An 18,837-nucleotide genomic window follows, 5' to 3' on the forward strand; every position below is an offset into this window, starting at 1 on the left:
GTCCTAATCTTTGGAAGGATGCTTACACAGCAGTTGTCTGGACCTGCTGGTGTTCTCCTGGATACACTCTTCTCCCAAAACAGTTTCTGTTTTTCACTCAGAAGCAGATGAAATTTGGGTGCACCTGTTTGCTTTTTGCTTTTTTGCGTATACCAGCTCCTGAAATGTATTCCTCCCTCTTGTTTTCTTTCAAAGCTTGTTTTGCGTTAAACACCTGCTCAGACCTATTTATGTGGTGGATGATGTTTGTGACAGGTTTGAAAAAATGAAGTCAATTAAAGTCTCCGTGCCCACAGCAAATCTGCGTATCTATGGTGCTTGGTACCAGCCCACTAACGGCTGGGAGATCGATGAAGGCCTATGAGCCAAAACAACACTTTTTATCTCAATCTACATCATGGTGATAGCAAGGATGAGATTTATTTCTTTGAGTATGAAAACTCACTCATTGAAGGCTGTCAAAAGAGTTAGAACTCTAAATTAGGGGTCTCCAACCAGTAGCTTGTGAGCTACTGTAGCTCTCGAGCTACTGAGTAGCTCACCTCTGTGCAGCCCAGCTTATTAAATTAAAAAGGTTTTGCTTGGTTTAATTATTATACATATACAAAAATTGAAATTGTGATTTAAAATATGATTTAAAATGTGATTGTGTATAGACCAAGGGACCTAAAATAATATGCTTGATTACTTCTTTGAAATTCCATACATGCCCTCGTTCTAGTATTAAATAGGAGTAGAGTGCTCATTCTGCTATATACGGTTTTATTTGGCCTCTTAACAAATGGTGCTGGCTGATCCAGCTTTTCCTGCACAGATTCTCTGACAAACACAGGAAATCCAAGCCGTTAAAGAGTGTCTCTGTGAGGAAATGTAGTCGATAGAGAACCTGCACTGCTCTCTGAATCTGGCCATACATGCCTCTCGCAGCCGAAAATGGTGATCTGCTTCCAAAAGTATTTCTTTGTATGATTCTTTGAGAAGGGTTGTGCTGACACAGCATTCAGCGTAACCCAAGCCAAGGTAATTACTTCTGGCCGTGCTTGCAGTATTGAAGAAGAGCCAGCAGCACAATAGAATCATCGTCCTAAGGAGTCTGGTTGAACTGTCGGTCCTTTTCCCTTCCACTGGCCCTTGACTTGCGGAGATCAAGTGCTTTCAGTATTAAAGGCTTTACTGCTGTACAAACACTTTTTAGGTCGAGCGTGGCAGCGCATGGGCTGCTTTGCGAGGCAAGCTGTTTTGGAGTATGGACTTGAAGCCCTTGTGCCATTGTCTGGCTTCTCAATCGTTAATAGGCTTGTTAGTCCCTCCTTAGTACCGCCTTGTCTTCATTCGTAACCTCCCGTAAGGACTGGCCCTATTACTTCGATTGTTCCACGGTATGTTCAGAAGCACTATTTTCGTTAATGAGTTTCTCCTACTGCAGGCACAACATGCTTTCCTGCAACATTCAGCACGCCATACACACTTTCATGGGACACTTTTACAAAAAAAGCATTTGCTTGTGAACTTGACAAACACTTTAATAGCAGCAGCGGACCTTTCTTTAGACTAGACCTTTCTTTAGACATGGCTAGTCTAAAGAAAGGGGCCTGGCCTCCATTAACATGAAAGCGCAGCATGGGGCACTTGTAAACAACAAGCATTTGCAATGCAATAGGGCTCACATTTTAGAAACTTTGACCTATTGCTATTGTAAATGACAATGCCTTTCATTACTGCAGGTTTTTTAAACACATATGTAAAAGGCATTGTCATTTACAATGCCAATAGTTCAAAACCTCGCAATTGCGAGGCCTATTGCATTGCAAATGCTTGTTGCTTTATGTTTTCGAAACACAATTTTGTGTGCTTTTATGAACAAACGTATCTTAGCATTTACCGGCAAGAGGGTATCTGTTGTGACCTTTCTTGTTACCAGTCTAGTAGTTGTATTAGAATGTTTCTTAACCCCTTGGCCGTGGTGGTAATTCTGTCGCGGCACTATGGGGGAGGGGGGCCGCGCGGCGCCACCATGCTCATGACGGAACCACTCCGTCACGAGCCACGGTCGTGCTGTGCTTCTGACGGAGTGGTTCCGTCACGGCCAAGCCCGCTCAATAGAACGCGCCGTGCAGGCGTGGAATTCTATTAGCGTGGGCGGGGCGGCCGCGCCGTGACGGAACCACTCCGTCACCAACACAGCTCGTCCGTGGCTCGTGACAGAGTGGTTCCGTCACGAGCATGCAAGGGATTAAACCTTCCTAATGGGAATGTTTAGCGTGGAAATGAGCAATGGTAAAATTCGGTGCAGTGCCAGTTGTAGGCGAGCTCTGAGAGTAGAGGAGCTGTTTCTGGTGCTTGGTGTGTTGGAAGAAATAAACACTTCAAACTCACATGAGGAGTTTGCGTATTATTAACACTATCAACAATATAAAGCACTTAGATGTCGTATTTGTCCTACATTTTGCAAAAATGAAGTTTCTTAACTATAAAGAGGCCGTGAGTACGTTTTCTCTGGTGTAGCCAGCACAGGTCTGTCAGTTTCCTTCTGCTGAGTACTCTACATCAATCAGGGGAGTCATGTAGAGATATGGAGCCCGCTTCCTGCTTGTTCAGTTTATCTGTCAATTCTCGCCACTCACTGATCACGTCAGGAAGTCTCGTCTATTCTCATCATAGTCATTCGAATCTCCTCGGCCTCAAGTAATTTTTTCTTATCATTTCTCTACATATTCAGGGAGCAGCCCGATTGCTGCAACCAGTGACTCATTAGTGTTCTTTTAGCTATCAATAAGGCCAGGCATAAAGATCTATAGTGATTTTCCCCCTTTTTTTCGTCAGGGGTGATGACTGTCATTGTGACAGATGTGGGCAGACGTCCTGGGAATATTCCCCTGGTGAGACCTGCAAATGTCAGAAATTATAAAAGCCCAATCGCTAATCTGCTTCTAGTTTTTTCATAAAAGCGTTTCTCTCCTGTAGGTCTTCCAACAAACAGCTTCCTCCCTCTATCCACCCATTGCCCTCCGTATCACGTCTTTTACACTGCCATTTTGACATTTCTCAGTAGATCCTACATCCCGCTCTCTTTCTCGCTCTATGACCACTCTTCCATCTGTCTCTGTGCCAAGGACAATAGGACTGGACGCAGGCGACAGTGAACAACCAAATTCATCAAGATTCAATAAACTGTGCAGCAAAGATTGCCAGTTATGCTGCAAACAAAGGCAAATTAGGAGCCATATTTTGCGGCCTTATTCTGTAGCTTGATACACATTGATATAAAAGGAATCCTAGCCATATAGTAAATATACGTGTTTCATATTCAGGATATTCCCAATCAGGAGATCTTATAGATGGTATGCACTTGCAATTAATTAGTGAGCAGAGGAACACGGTTTATTCACCTTGAATGTTCTAATTGTCAGAGAAACAGTATGTGCATAGCATATAAAGCGTTGCTCTCACATGAAAAAACTTGCCTGGATATATATACTTTTCTTATTATAAGAACATGCAAATGTATTTTACTCTGCACGCCAGAGCTATGTTTTAATACATGTTTTGCTTTAATCTGTGTTTACAATATAGGTCCTTTCGAAGCACCTTTATCCATTAAGAAACCATCCCAAAGAACAATGCTGTGCATTTTATGTTTTATATGCATACGTTACGTAGGAGGCACTTCAATAGTCAAACATTAAAAGAAGATGCTTAATATTTGGATTATTACTAAACTCGGAGTACTCACATGTGCCAAACGCTGCTCCGAGAACAGTGTAATGTAAACATGATTTTGCATAAATTACCCAAATAACAATGTCATGATAGAGACATTATTGTTTCCACACTGAAATATGTTCAAGTATGTGAGTGTTGTTTCCTGCTGCAGACAACATCTCTTCGGTCTGTTCATCATTTTGTGTTAATAACACCATCTGGACAAAATGCTCCCATTTTAGTTCCTTAATTCCGCAATTATAAGCGGAAAAGTGACCAGTTTACTTTTTTTGATGCACTAGCACTGGATTTCATCCCGCATGCCATGGCCTTTAGTAGCTTTAATATTTTACAGAAAATGTAGCACCAGAATGGCATAATTTCAGTGGCCTCAGTAAAAAATGTTTTCCTATTTGAAGAATATTCTGTTTTTCCTCTTTCTGTTATTTCTTCATCACTCCATGAAGACTGTTCTCTTGGTCTTCCTCCACCGCTTTTCTAATTCTCTTAAATTAGATCACTGCCTTCTTATATACAGCAATTTTCTCTCTCATTTCCCATTGATTCTATCACCATTTCGTTGGTTAGTCCCTGCGTGAGTTTCCCCCTCTCTATTCTGTCTTTCACAGTTCTTGGAGCTCTTTCTGTTTCCTCTTATATTCTCTTGCTCTCATGTTTCTTTCTCATTAACAGAGACTTCTTCAGCTGCAGAATTTCAACACTCTCATGGCCGTGGTTGGCGGTCTGAGCCACAGTTCCATATCCCGGCTCAAAGAAACACAAGTGCATGTCAGCTCAGAGACCACCAAGGTAAGTGGGGCGCAACCTCTCCTCTCCGTGAAAGCCACTTCCTCCCTTAGTCCCATCTCGCTTCAAAAACTGGAGACTGCAAAAGTCAGTCTTGGGTTAACTCTCTCCATGTGTGAACTATCCTCGATCGTGCCTCACGACCTGTCACCGTATACCAAAAATGAAAAGCCATCTCTGGGAATAATCCTTGGTCATCCCCTATTATTTTTCACTTCTTACTAGCATTTCTAGAACAAGAAGGCTAGACTCTGTTGACATTATCCTACCCATATGGTTCTAGCTGCAGAGCTAAGATTCATGAAGCTTTTACATGGCTCCTCATTTTTGCCAAGGCCTGTTTGGAGACCATATCTAGTACTCCATCAACCTCTTGTTGTTAGTACACTCAGTCCTCCAGCCCAATCACTACTCTTTTTCCTCCCAACACCCCTCGGTTTAGTTCAAGATTTTTTTTTAAATGAGCTCGACGAACCAGCCATTTTTTATCAGCACCACGCAAAATAATTAAGCATTTCATATGCAAGTATGGTGGCCTCAATGTAGTCCAGGTCTCTCTTACTCCTCGGGGAAGTTGGTTGTTGATCAAGGCCGTCTGTTTTTCTCCTACGTCTTTCTGAATCCCACTTTCACACATAGCAGTAGAACATTATTTATTGGTTATTGAAAGCAGTGTCCTGGACTTAGTTTGTTCAGATTTTATGAAGGCCCATGGGAATAGCAGTGGCAGCAGAAGAAATTATGGTCTGAATGGGAGAAAAGAAGAGAGAGAAGTAACGTGCCTCTTCTCCTGATTTTCAAGATGTGGACTGCTGACGGCAGTGATTCATACCCACCCTGTCTCACTTTTTGTCGAGAGCAACACATTGTGGCATGGTTTCAAGAGTAAAACAGGCTTCCTCAACCTCTCCACAACTCTCTGATATATGGTACTAGGTCTGTTAAAGATGGAATCAAAGCATGGCTACAAGTGCTCCTCTAAATGTTGATACTAGCTCATATCTAGTGTTTCACTCAGCGGTTAATTTGAAACAATGGTTTCTGGTGCCCGCCACAGGCACTTAATTGCCAACACTGGCACTTAATTTTTAATATCAGCACTTTTGACAGTCTGCTACAATCAATCAATCAGGAGATTTTAAGCGCGCTACTCTCCTGTGAGGGCCTCAAGATGCTGGGGTGGGGGAAGCAGCTCCGGTCAATCAAAGAGCCAGGTCTTGAGGGTCTTCTTGAAGATGTGCAGGGTGGAGGCACGTCTTATGTCGATAGGGAGATCATTCCAGATCTTGGCCACAATTCAGGAGAAGGTTCTTCCACCCATTCTAGCTCTGCATATGCGCATGGTTTTGGCGAGGGCGAGGTCGGCGGATCAGAGGTTTCTCTCGGGTACGTGGAAGGAGATTGTATCATTGAGGTATTGGGGTCCTGTGTGTGGAGGCATTTGTAGGCGTGGGTGAGTAGCTTGAAAGTTACTGTCTTATCGACTTGGAGCCATTGGAGGTTTTGCAGGTGTTGGGTGATGTGATTGTGTCGAGGGATGCCGAGAACAGGTCTGGCTGCAGTGTTCTGTATAGTATGGAGTTTGGAGTCTGGAGTTTGCGGAGAAGAGACTTGTTGATCCCAGCGTAGAAGGCGTTTCTATTGTCCACTCAGCTGGTTATAAGTGCATGGGCGACGGTCTTCCTTGATTCGGGGTGGTATCCATTTGACGGTCTTCCGGAGGATGTGGAGGGTATTGAAGCAGGTGGAGGCGACGGTGTTGACCTGTCCGGTCATGGAGGGGGAGGAGTAGAGTAGGATGCCGGGGTTCCGGGCGTGGTCTGTCGGGGTGGGGGGGCTGCCATGGGTGAAGGACCACCAGGTGTTGTCCCAAGCAGAGGGGTACGGTCCGAGGACGAGGACCTCTGTTTTCTCAGAGTTGAGCTTCAAGCTGCTGCTGCTCATCCAGGATGTGACTTCCTTCATTCCTTTTTGGAAGTAGAGTCTGGTGATGATGAGGTCCTTGGTGAGGGAGAGGATGAGCTGGGTGTCGTCGGCGTAGAATACTTTGCTGAGTATGGATGTCTGACGATGGCGGCGAGGGGGGCCATGTAGATGTTGAAGAGCGTGAGGCTGAATGATGATCCTCGGGGTACTCCGCAGTTGATCTCTGCTGGTTCAGAGAGGAAGTCTGATTCTTTGGGGTCTGCCGGTGAGGAAGGAGCAGTGCCATTCGAGGGTGGTTCCCTGTATACCGGCTTCGTGAAATCGAGTGGCGAGTCTGTGGTGTTAGACGGTGTTGAAGGCTGCAAAGAGGTCAAGTAGGAACAGGGCTGCGGTGTGCCCATGGTTGAGGAGGGTGCAGATGTCTTCTGTAGTGGCGAGTAGAGCAGTCTCAGTGCTGTAGTTGCTGCGGAATCCCAATTGGGAGGGGTCGAGGATGGAGTTTTCTTCAGTGACGGTCTTCTCTGTGACTTTGGCCATGAAGGGGAGGAGGGAGATGAGCTGGTAGTTCTTGAGGTCTGTAGGATCTGCTGAGGGCTTCTTGAGTAGGGGCTTGACTTCTGCGCATTTCCAGTCATCAGGGAAAGTGCCGGTTTCGAAGGTGGCGGTGATGGTGCATCGTAATTCCGGTGCGATGGTGGCTGCGGCTCTGTGGAAGATGTGCGGGGGCAGGGGTCTGTGTGGGGCTCCTGAGTGGATTTTCTTTGTCAATGTGGTGTCTTCGGTGGTGACTGGGGTCCAGGAGGGGATAGTGGGCTGGCTGGGGTTACTGGAGGAGGGAGTGGTTTCGGAGGGAGGTGTCTGGTCATTGAGGTTGTCGTAGAGGTCCTTGATTTTCAGATGGAAGTAAGAGCCAAGCTTGTTGCAGAGGTCTTGGTAGGGGGTGATGTCCATGGTTTCGCTGAGGGATTTGGTTAATTACTGGTTGATGCTGAAGAGTTCCTTTGAGTTGCTGGAGTTGGCGTTAATCTTGTTCAGGGTGAAGGTCCTTTTCAGTGGATCTTATGCATTGGTGGTATTCTGTCATGGCATTCTTGTAGGTGCTGCGGTCTTTAGAGGGTTTGCTGTTCCTCCATTTCTTCTTGATACGTCTGCAGGTGCTTCTGGGTTCTTGGAGGTCGGCGGTGAATTAGGTGGCCTTTCTTGGGTGCTGTTTGTCGGGTTTACGTATGGGCGCCAGCTCGTCTGCGCAGTGGGTGATGCATCTGTGAAGTTCTGTGGCTGCGAGGTTGGTGTCGGTCAGGGTGGAGGGGGAATCGCGATTGAGGGTAAAGTTGAGCTGCTCCTCAGTGACCTTGCTCCAGTTCCTTTGCGGGGTGGGGTGCCGGTTTGAGGGCGGTGGGTATGTCGACATGGAAGTGTGGGCAGTGGTGGTCTGTCCAGGGAGCGTTGCGTTGTGTGGCTGAAGTGGATGTTACCTCCTGTGAAGATGGGGTCGAGGGTGTGTCCTGCCTTGTGGGTGGTGGTTGTGACGAGCTGTTTTAGTCTGAGGTTGGCAAGGTTGTCCAGGAGGGTGGCAGAGTTGCGATCGCTGAGGTTGTTGGGGTGGAAGTTGGTGGCACATGGTTGCGCTGTTTCTCCTATTTAGAAATGTGCAAACAACAGTTGTTTATTAATTCAAAATACATGGAACATTACCAATATCTGCCTCCCAAATGCTTCTTATGGCTTTGAGGGCTTGGAATAGTCTGAATTGTCGCACTTGTAGGAGTGTGATGGTTAGTATTTGTGTTGGTTCTCTCGTTGGCACGGCAATGGATGGTCAAGCTGTAATGGCCTTCTGACAAGGGCACTGGTACTTATTGTTTTGCAAATTAAGCACTGGTTTCAATACTGTCCAGTGGGTGGACTATAGGGTTAGGCAATATATCTTCCTGGCAGGAGAATGTTTGTCTCCCGCAGGAGAAGTGTGGCTCGATGGTTAGAGCGGCAGACCCTGATGCAGAGGTCTGGCCCGGGACCAGGGTTCAATTCCCCGCCTCGGCGGGTCTTGGGCTCAAAATTCCACGGACCTGATAATTCTCGCCTCGGTGCCTATTCCAATCATGGAGTCCCACTCTGCAACTCTGGGCAATAGCTTGCTTAATCTCCACAACGGCCCCCACAACGCTAAGGATGCCTGGCTTCCACCCTGGGGGTGCCCAGGAGTGGACGCCCTTACAGGGAAAGCCAGGATGGGTTCCACAGCGGTATTCGTACAAGCGCCTTGAGACCCTTGTGGGTGAGTAGTGCGCTATACAAGTATCAATTTACATTTACATTGTTGGCTGATGAGCCCTGATGGTGGGATATTCTGGGGATGTCCTTGAAATATATACTTGTATGAGACTGCCCCTGGACTGGTGGTACTGGTTACAATAGTACTAAAACTTTTGTGGACTTCTTCTGCTCGCTTTAAATTCACTGATCTGCATAGGCCTGGAATATCTAAATGACTATAGAATGCTAATGGCGTGGTTGTGTGTATAGGGATTTCAGCGCCTTAAGGTTGGATTCACACTAAATCAATATTGGTTCAAAATTAAATCAACGGTGCTCTAAGGTGTGGAGAACCACCTAACTCCACAAGGCAAGAGAACAACTCTCAAAATACAATTTCTACTCCCAAGCACACGTTTTACGTAAAACAAGGGTGTGATCCCGCGATTCCTCAAGGCTATGATGTCCGAGTATGAGATTTGTATATGTGGTGTTAATTCCAACCCACACAGGGGTTCTGTAGATTGTTGTTGTCACTTTACATGTGCAAATCCTCTGGTATTCCGGTCCAAAATATCCTTCAATTAGTTCATCTCTCTTAACTTATCTTGCAGAGTGCTGCAAAATGTTCAAAGCGACAAACATGCCATACACAGCCTTGAGGAAGTCGCGGGATTACACCCTGTTGCGACGAAACGGGTTGGCTGTTGCTGGAAAGATCTGAATAAAGCGTGACAAGGATAATCACAAAGAAATACTGTTTAATGTGTCATTGAATCACTGTATATGCTTATCACTAATAGGGAAACCTTGTTTTACGTAAAACGTGTGCTTGGGAGTAGAAATTGTATCTAAATGACTATGTCTGGCTGCATGTCTGATCATTGCTGACTCATGCCCCTTTCATCCTCGCAGGTCTTTGAGAACCTAATTGAGCTTGTGACGTCCTGTGGGAATTACAGCCAGTACCGCCGATGTTTTGCTGATTGCCCCGGCTTTAAGTTCCCTATCCTGGGAGTACACCTGAAGGACCTCATTGCAGTGCACGTGGCTCTTCCTGACTGGCTTGACAAAGCTAAGACACTTGTGAACGTGGTGAAGATGCAACAGCTCTATACCATCCTGAATGAGTTGGTGTTGGTGCAGGCTATGAAACCTCCATTTGAGGCCAACAACGATCTACTGAACCTGCTGACGGTAGGCAGAATGACGCAGGGGTAAAAAGGGAAGGAGCAGCAACACAGGATAAACAAAGTGTTAATTGTGGGAAAATGGGGGAGACTTGTTGATTGCATGTCTCCAAGAAGCAATTGATGGTGCTGGAAAGAGTCAAAGGCTACAATTTGATTGACAAATGGTGAAGGGGTTGGACCTTGGGAGGAACTAAAAGATACAGAGAAGAGGGATTGTGGTTTCAAGGAAGGGATAACTAATGCTGGCCACGGTAAATCATTAATGGTATGGAAAAAGAGTTGGGGTACAGGAAGCAGAGCTTATGAGTGTAATGACCATGCACATCAATACTGATGGTGAGGGTGACCCGCTCAAGTAGAAACAGTGGTAGAGCCCGAATTTCTAACATACGCATTTGCCTCTCTTTTCCTACTAGAAACAATAATAGCAGTCAGAGCAGGGTTACGGCCAATGGAACAGCTCACTGTGCCACATACGATGCAGCATTCTGTTGGGCTGCTGCCCTGCTCACTTACTCTGGAAACTCTCTAGGGCTAAAGGAGTGACACCATCTTCACTCACTGCTATGGGGCTGGTCAGATATGGATTTCACTGTTCTGGTGGCCCCGATGAGAGTAGTTTTCAACATTGAAGAACACGGGCTGTTTGCAGGACAGAGGCTCTCCCAGTAGTTCCATGTTCGAGAATGTGTAAGAAAAGGGAAATGCGTACCGTATGCCTCTTATCCATAGAGTAGTAATTGTCTGTGCGTGAGGGTTTGTTGGAAGCTACAGGGAAGTTGAAATGAAGGCAGAGGTGCTGAAATGCACCAAGATAGTTTGTGGGTGTAGGAGGGTTATGGTGGATGGTGGCATAGAGGGAGTTTGTTCTGGAAGTGCAGGAAATGATAAGCAAACACGAATTTACAAGGGTGAATGTGGGCCCTGTCTTTGGAAGAGTGTACTAAGGTGCAGAGGGAAAGAAGGTAGACTTTGAATTAGAGGGGATGGGATGAACTCTTGTCTTGGACAGTGGCTGCCCTCCAGGTAGCAGAAAGGAGTCAGTAAGAGGGTCTGTCTTAGTAGCACTGTAGGAGGAGAGGTTTATGTTGGAAGGGCTGTCCTCTGAGGTGTTGTGAAGAAACAGGGATTCCAAATTTAAGGCGGTTTACTAAATTTGCGTGAAAACTCAATGGGGGGGTTGCCTTGGATGTATACCAAATAATACCTTTACATACCTGTCTATTTAGAAGTTAAACCTGGGTATACGAGAAGGTGCATGGTCACGAGAAGGTAAAACAGTGTATAAAACTGTTAGCCCCAGGCGTCCAGTGCTGTGTGGGTATCTCTTGGGTGTTGGTGTGCACAGACACCAGTGATTCTCCGTCCTCGACGGCCAGTCTGAAATGAGAATACTTAATGAAAATGAAAAACTGATATTTTAGGAGATATTACAGGATTTGGTCGCAAGCGACAAGAGGATATTTAGCAACATCAGTCGTGTACTTTCAGGAAATTTTAAGCTCACATTTGGTGACAAATTTAGTTATTTGCTTAAAAGGAAAAACATGTAATTTGGGGACAGATTGAGTGTATTGACAGAAAATCACAAGCTGATAATTTGCGATAAAAATAATGTAGTTCCAAAATAGCTCAGCTAATATTTAAATCTAATCCAAGTGTATCTGCTATTGGTCCTTTTAAGGTGTTAAACAGAGTAATGTCTGAGCTGGTAACATTTGTCAATTCGAAGGATGACTTTAACCTCCAGTGCCTTAGACAGTGAGTTCTGTTTAATTTTCATTTTTTCAACTCACATCTTTTAGGTAGATTCTGGGTTATGATATGGGCATCCTAACTTTCATTGAAAGGGTAAGAGGAGTCAAAATAAGCATTTGCAATGCAATAGGTCTCGCATTTACGCGAGTTTGAGCTATTGACATTGCAAATAACGCCTTTTATTTTTGTTTCATTTTTAAAACAAATAAAAGGCATTGTCATTTACAATGCCAATAGCTTAAACTCACGTAAATGTGAGACTTATTGGTTTGCAAATGCTTGTTTTTTTCCTGGATTGCTACTCAGGGTGTGTTGTCCAATGTTAATTTCTTTTCTAACACAAAATTTAAATGTCTGTAAATGAACTGTGCTGATATCTCAGAGCATGGAAAGCACAAATGAAGCACATTTTTTGTGCAGTAATTCTGAGGTGTGATGGGAAGAAAATGTTTTAATGTGGCGGGGCCCAGCTTTTGTTTATATGGCCGGCTAGGAGTCAGGATGTGCATCAAAGGAGGAGTCCTACACACGTGAGCCCGCGCAGCGAGGGCCCAACGAGGCCTCCAATGTAGCGTCCCACTGGGCATTGACCATGCATACCAAGCAACTTTTTTCGCCAACCACAAGTAGGACTTTGAGGTTATAAACCTGTTAATTAACATCCCAGTGACTTCACTGGAAGTAACATCTCACCGCCTTTGGCTCGACAGTCACCTGACGTTAAATGTGACCCAGATCAGAGGAGTGAACGTGATGACCCTTATGCGGACAGCATCGTATGGACATGGTTCTGTGCACCCTGTGCAGCGTGGGTCTGTTCAGGCGGAACTATGCACCTTAAAGCTGCAATAAAACAAGGCCCCGGGCTGCGGTGGAGGAGGGAGGCTGGCAGGGTGCTAGGCTTGAGGCTTGGCCCGTAGGGCACACCGCTCCTCGCTAAGCTTTGCGCTTCCGGTTCACCCTGAAGGCTCCAGAGGTGAACAGCCGTTCGCGGAAGAGATTGGTGCGGGGCATGGCATCAGAGAGAGCACGGAAGCATTGGCATGGGGACAGTTTATGAAGCTGTACGTAGCCTCGGACAACAGGGTGCTGGCACCCTGCGACGAGAGGGGACATTTGTAGGCGATCAGGACCAGGCTTGGCAGGGTTTGATCACACTCTGTCCCTTCTCACCTTAATCTAGCCCACCAACCAACCCGAACCACCGGCTCAAATTAAGCACTGCCACTCTTTCCTTGTGTCGCTTCTTTTGATTTGAATATATTGTCTGTTTCCGTGGCTTGTGGACTGCACCGTCCACCAGGAATGCGCCTCCTCGCTCAGGGTTTTTGTCGCTTCTCCTGACCTTGTCTCCATCCTCACTTTCCTTCTCTCTCTCTTTCCCTCCCTCTCTTCTCCCCCTCTTGATTTCCATTCCGTGGTGCTTTGTGTCCATGGTTTACTTACAGCACATGTGGTTTTACAGGTTCTAGTGTCCGCCCGCCGCATCATGCGCCAGGCTCCCTCCTATGACCCTGTCAAAGGCACAAGCTTTCTGACGCTTGCAAGCTTCTTGACGCTTTTCCTGCCATACGCCGGGGTTGTCCCTGCAGAATTTGAAAGTTGTGTTTGTGAAAGATAAATGCTTGTGGGAGTTGCCTTAGCAGCCATCCTGTGCCCCCGTGTGCGGCATGTACGATCTGGTCGGTGCCTCGGTCATGCTTGGAGCATATAGCACTGTTACTATAGCCCTATCACAAAATGATAACATGTGGTGTCTATAAAAGCTAGGCGTGCACAACGGAAGTGGTAAAAAGAAAGAAAATCAAGAGGAAAGGGATGAATGAAGAGAAGGAGAGAGGAAAGAAGGGGAGACGGAGCAAAAACAAAAGGAAAGAAACGAGCAGAAAAGAACAAGCCGGTGTTTTCTGTCTTTGCCTGCAGATCAGCTGGGTCTCACAAAGTGGGTCTCTCAGCACAGACCCACAGCTCCACTACACGGCGATCTCTGCCCCGCCTTCTCAGAGCATCCTCCTTTGAGACAGATAGCCAGCTGGACAGCGACAGACCAATGAGAGAGCTGACTGGCGGTGCTCCAGGCGTGAACCAGGACGCCTGGTGCATGCTCCTTCACGGCTCTTGTGAAGACATTTCTTATCAGCTTGTTAAATAAACAATCCGATAAGAAATGTCTTCACTACAGACGCAAACCAGGCACCAGGCGAGCCAGTCCGGCTCGGAGAGAAAGGGAGTGAACAGAAAACCCTCATTTCAAATGGCAGGCCACAGTTTAGCATAAACGGTGACGCCAGCCAATGGAAATGAGGGGCGGGGCTTAAAGCCCTCTTCTCAAAGTCCTCTCTTACAAAATCTCTCGCGGAGGCGGAGAAAGGCTCTGCCCTGCAACGCACGCGAGACCTAAAATTGAAACTGGAGATAGATGTAATGAAAGATCTTGTATACATGATCATACCATTATTATAGGCTATGCAAAATAGAATGCTCGTATTATGCAGACAGCTTGTAAAACCTATGCTTTTTAGACAGTTTATTTGGACATAGTATTGTATAATACATAATGTGCTCCCATTTTTAAAACATATTTTCTTAAAAGGATACCTCTGGCCTCAAACTATCCTGGGGGAAATCTGGGTTACTTAAAGGTCCTGAAGTATTAAAATATGCTATGATTTCCCCTTTAAGACTGCCTATCGTTTCTATGACTCTTTGGCAATTTCTTTAGAGCATTAATCTGCTTAATGAAACATTTGGTGCCCTTTTTTGAAAATATTTGGATTTCACCCAGGGACGTCGAGGAGGAGGGCTTCGGGCATTGGACTAGCAAGGGGGCGGGAGGATACTTAAAGAGGGTGGAAAACACCTTTGTGAGGTACCTTCTCTCGGTCCCTAAGAGCACAAGCACTTTTTCCTGCCACACGGAGTTGGGACTTTGCCACGTGACGGACTTAGCAAAGGCCGAACCTCTTTTATTGTGGCGTCAAATTTGGACATCGGAAAAAGCAACCTTCACACAGTCAATAATTTCCGATTGTATAGCCATGGAGAACGTGCATAAATCCAAGTGGTTGTCATACGTATAAAGGTTCTTTCACGATCTAGGCTGGGAAAAATATTATTACGACCCCCCCTCAATACGTGAGATTCCAAGGAAGGTTCTACAGGCGAAATGTCTCGCACACCTTGAAGAACTGCGACTAATGAGTGAGGTTACGAAACCATCAGTTGTACACAGCCTGATGATCCAAACGACAGTCGCCATTCAGCCCTACCTCACTTATAACATTACGAGCTATGATCGCTTTCTTCTGGTTAGGTTCAGGATGAACCTTTTCCACCGACTGGTTGCATGCCCAACTTGTAACAACTGGGCTAAAGATCTTCCGCCTTGTCCTTGTGACGACGCCTCTACACAGTCCACTCTGCATACCATTCTCTTCTGTAAGTTTCACAATGATTTTAGGAAAAAATGGCTTATTCGATTGTTACACCAAACAGGTCACAGAAAATGTAGTCCGGCATTTCTTTTCTTACAGCTCTTGGAGTGCGAACGGCTGGTCCTCACAATAGTTAATTTTTTGAAGTGCATTGTTCGTCATCAAATGAACTTAGACTGAACTTGCCCACCTTGGGGTCGTTGTAATTTTAAATATAAAAGGCGGTTCTCCGCTCTACAATGTTATAAATTTGTAAGTTTTAATTTATTTTTTCTGGATGTCGCTAAGTGTCTTATTTAAGCGACTGTAAGTTGCAAAGGAAAAAGCTTTTATTTTTATCTTCTAAAAACCGAAAGCTCCTAAAACAATGTTTTTAATTGTATAATAGTGTTTTTAAACCTCGAAGGTACATTTACACAATTCCAGTTTTTTCACAAACGATTTGAGGTTATATAAAACGTACTTCTATGAAATGACACCTCTGAGATTGGTCTCATCTTTTAAATTGTAAATATTGTATTTTTTATCTTAAAGTATGCTTTTTCACTGTATAAAATTGCCTTATTGTATGCTTTTATGATTTTGCAACTTAAAATCGAAATAAAGCTTAATTGAATTGATACTTATTTCTGTTAGGGTCCATGTTACTATTGCCATGCCACTGTGGGTGCTGCGTGTTACTGAGAGTGTTTCTGGGATAAGAGACCACTGACCAACTGGAATGTGGAGCCTTACATAATTGAATCTCAAGGGCTGATAGGGATGGATCAACAGTGTCAGAGTGACGGTTGGTGTCTCCACCTTTACAGGTGTCGTTGGATCAGTACCGGACTGAAGAAGAGATCTACCAGCTTTCCTTGCAGCGCGAGCCACGCAAGACGTCCACGGTGAGGGGGCCTTGTCTACTCTTGGGACCAGACTCTGTGCCATAGATGTGACGAGAAGCTGAAAGGGTTATTTAGAGGACAGGCACTTAATGCAGAAGAACAAGGGAGGTTGGCGGATCGGGTGCGGGATAGGCACGTGATGTTAAATTGATTGTCCGTATTATCTTCTTTGCCATCCTTCATTAACCGCACCTTCCCAAATGCTAAGAGAGGACATAAAAGAGGGAAAGAGCTGTAAAGAGGGACTAGGAGACAGTAAAGGAATTCAAGATAAAGGGAATGAGGAAGGAGGCTTCCGATAGAGTAGTTTCCCTCAAAACGCTTGACTCTCTGGATGGAGCAGGTGTACTTCTTGAGTAGTCGTACTTGTATGTCATCAGCACAACAGAAGGCAGGGAGAGAGAAGAAGACTATAGATAGATGAATGCAATGGTAGAGGAAAGGAAGCAGAAGGCCAGGACAGCGATGAGGTATGACAGCGAGACGAATCAGGGCCTGGCCTTTCGAAATCGTGTTGCTTTTTTAGAGTGGTACTACACCAGACGAGAGATCTCTTTGCAGTCAACAAACTACCACCCCTCCCCTACACTATGTACAGTCATATCTCTTGTGGAACATGTTTCTAATAGATGCATTTACGTGTGCCTTTCATTGAAAAAGTTGTTTGAGGGAGAGATTTTGGGTTTGGGACTTATTTCCCTAAGTAGTGGCATCAAGGTTTAAGTAGGAGCCCAAAACTAGCTGTTGGCGGAGTGATTCTAGCACATGCATAGTTTTGTGTGGCCTGCAGGGGGATTTCAGTGCCCTAGCCTGAACCCTAGGCTCCCTAGCTGGGGGCTCTGGTAAGACCATTGTTTCTTTTATCCCACAAAGATTCGAGCTCCTTTTGGGGAAGCATTCCGTATGTGCAGGATGCAGGCCACAAAGTCCTGTCCTGTTGCCGTAAGAAGACCGATTTTCAGACTTGTGCTGTCTGACTAACAAGATCTCGGCATAATGGTGGGAGAGCTTAGTTTTTCAGCCCAAAGCAGTGAAATCAAAAATACTTTATTGGCATGCCAAACCTGAGTACATGGGGTACCTAGGATAAATGGCTTAGTGGTATGGGTTGTTTGTGAGATTCTTTTCATCCCTCTCTTCTGTCTCTTGGTCTCCTGCAGCCTTCCAGTCCCACTTCAGCGATGCCTGCCCGGCCAGCTGGCCTTGATGAGTGGACCTCAGCAGTGAAGCCCAAGCCTGACCAGGCCCTTGTCATCAAACACATAGAAAAGATGGTTGAGGTAAGGTGCAAGCTTTGTCAGTGAGGTGTCATCCATGGTAAAGAGTCTAGTGGTGGAGCTTGGAGCTGTCATAATAAGTCCTTGAGCCATGGCTCTACATTGTGTAACCTTGGGAAGGCCATGTCATTTTTCTGCGTCTCGCGTAGGTGTGTTGCCCACATGCACATTTTACTTTTACAATTAAATTGCTGCTTATTAATTTGATCTTTTGTAAAATGCAGCATGGCACACTCTGCTGCCTGGGAGCTCTTTGAAAAGGGAATGGCAAGACACAAGGGAGGCGTCCAAGTCCACTACACCACATAAGGATTGAAGGTGGCTCATTGTGTACTTTGTGCATACTTTAGATGTCTCTCAGCACAAAATGAGTGCATTTGTTGAAAATAACAAGTAGAACATTTCATTGAATAGTCTTAAATATAGCAGGCCTCAGCATCCAGTTATTAAGTGGAGAATTTGCAGGTGGTGACGTTTCTATTGGGATTCTGTCTAGCGGATGGGTAAAGGGGATTTTTGACAGTGGAGGTTCTTTGAGCCAGAGCTTTGTCCTCTTCTATTTCGAGATGTTCCGCTCACAGCTTGAGTTAAAGATGCGTGTCTTCAGACCACTCTAGCATAAGAAATTATCTTTCAGAACGCACAAGGGAAAGAATGGTTATCAGAGGGCAGAACACGGCACATGTTGAGATCTGCTGACGAACCTGGGCACTCAGAGGGCCATTAGAGTGAAGGAGGCTCTTCTTTGTTAATTGGAATGCTGAAATATGAATTGTGGACACATGCTCCCGTAGATCCTGAATGTGTGTCCCTCCTGCTCCAACAGTCCGTTTTTAGGAACTTTGACGTGGATGGCGATGGACACATCTCTCAAGAGGAGTTCAAGAGCATCAGAAATAACTTCCCTTACCTGTGCAACTTTGGGGACGTGGATGAAAATCAGTGAGTGTGGCGCTCCACCCACCGTATCCTCTTGCGGGTGGTCTAAATTTCCACCATCCGTAACCTCAGTGTACATCCTTGTCAAAGGTCAACTCTGTCTGTTGTGGACTATATTCTGTTTAATTCTTTAGTGGTTGCTTTACAAATATTGCAGTTTTCACCTGTCGTCCCCTGTCTTTTCTCTCTGTTGTGCCAGTTATATATGCTCTGGCTTCCTGTGCTGGTGATTCCTTTTCATTGTGGCCATCTCTTGTTCCTGTGGCCCACTCCTGTCCTCTGTGGTGTTCCGCACTTTGTGTTTCCTGATTTGGTTCCACTGGCCACTGACTGATGTCTGCTCCTTGGTACCCTTAGGGATGGCTGGATCAGTAAGGAAGAGATGACATCTTACTTCCTGAAGGCCAGCTCTGTATTAGACTGCAAGATGGGCTTCATCCACAACTTCTCTGAAACCACCTATCTTCGGCCAACATCCTGCGAGCACTGTAAGAACTTGGTGAGTAACTGGAGGAAGACCTAACCCCACACTTTGACATTTCTCCATGACATTGAGTTTGAGAGATCTTAAGCTCCACCTTAACTCTTCTCACACAAGTTTGAGCTTGTGAACTGATTGTTGATTTGATGTAATGTTGCTTGCCATCCAACTCCCGGG

The 18,837-nt window shown here is 45.5% G+C and overlaps 1 protein-coding gene across 2 annotated transcripts in view; it reads left to right on the top strand.

Annotated features, from left to right (window-relative positions):
- RASGRP2 (RAS guanyl releasing protein 2) overlaps positions 1 to 18,837 on the top strand; it is a 329,120-nt gene that overhangs the window by 247,511 nt on the left and 62,772 nt on the right. For both annotated transcript variants that reach the window (XM_078660760.1, XM_078660759.1), the window contains exons 8-13: positions 4,396 to 4,512; positions 9,607 to 9,888; positions 15,886 to 15,963; positions 17,124 to 17,243; positions 18,067 to 18,182; positions 18,537 to 18,678. In XM_078660760.1, coding sequence (XP_078516886.1) covers positions 4,396 to 4,512; positions 9,607 to 9,888; positions 15,886 to 15,963; positions 17,124 to 17,243; positions 18,067 to 18,182; positions 18,537 to 18,678 — 855 coding nt within the window. The remainder of the gene's footprint in view (positions 1 to 4,395; positions 4,513 to 9,606; positions 9,889 to 15,885; positions 15,964 to 17,123; positions 17,244 to 18,066; positions 18,183 to 18,536; positions 18,679 to 18,837) is intronic.

The sequence above is a fragment of the Lissotriton helveticus genome, chromosome 9 (assembly GCF_964261635.1).
Source record: "Lissotriton helveticus chromosome 9, aLisHel1.1, whole genome shotgun sequence".
NCBI lineage: Eukaryota > Metazoa > Chordata > Amphibia > Caudata > Salamandridae > Lissotriton > Lissotriton helveticus.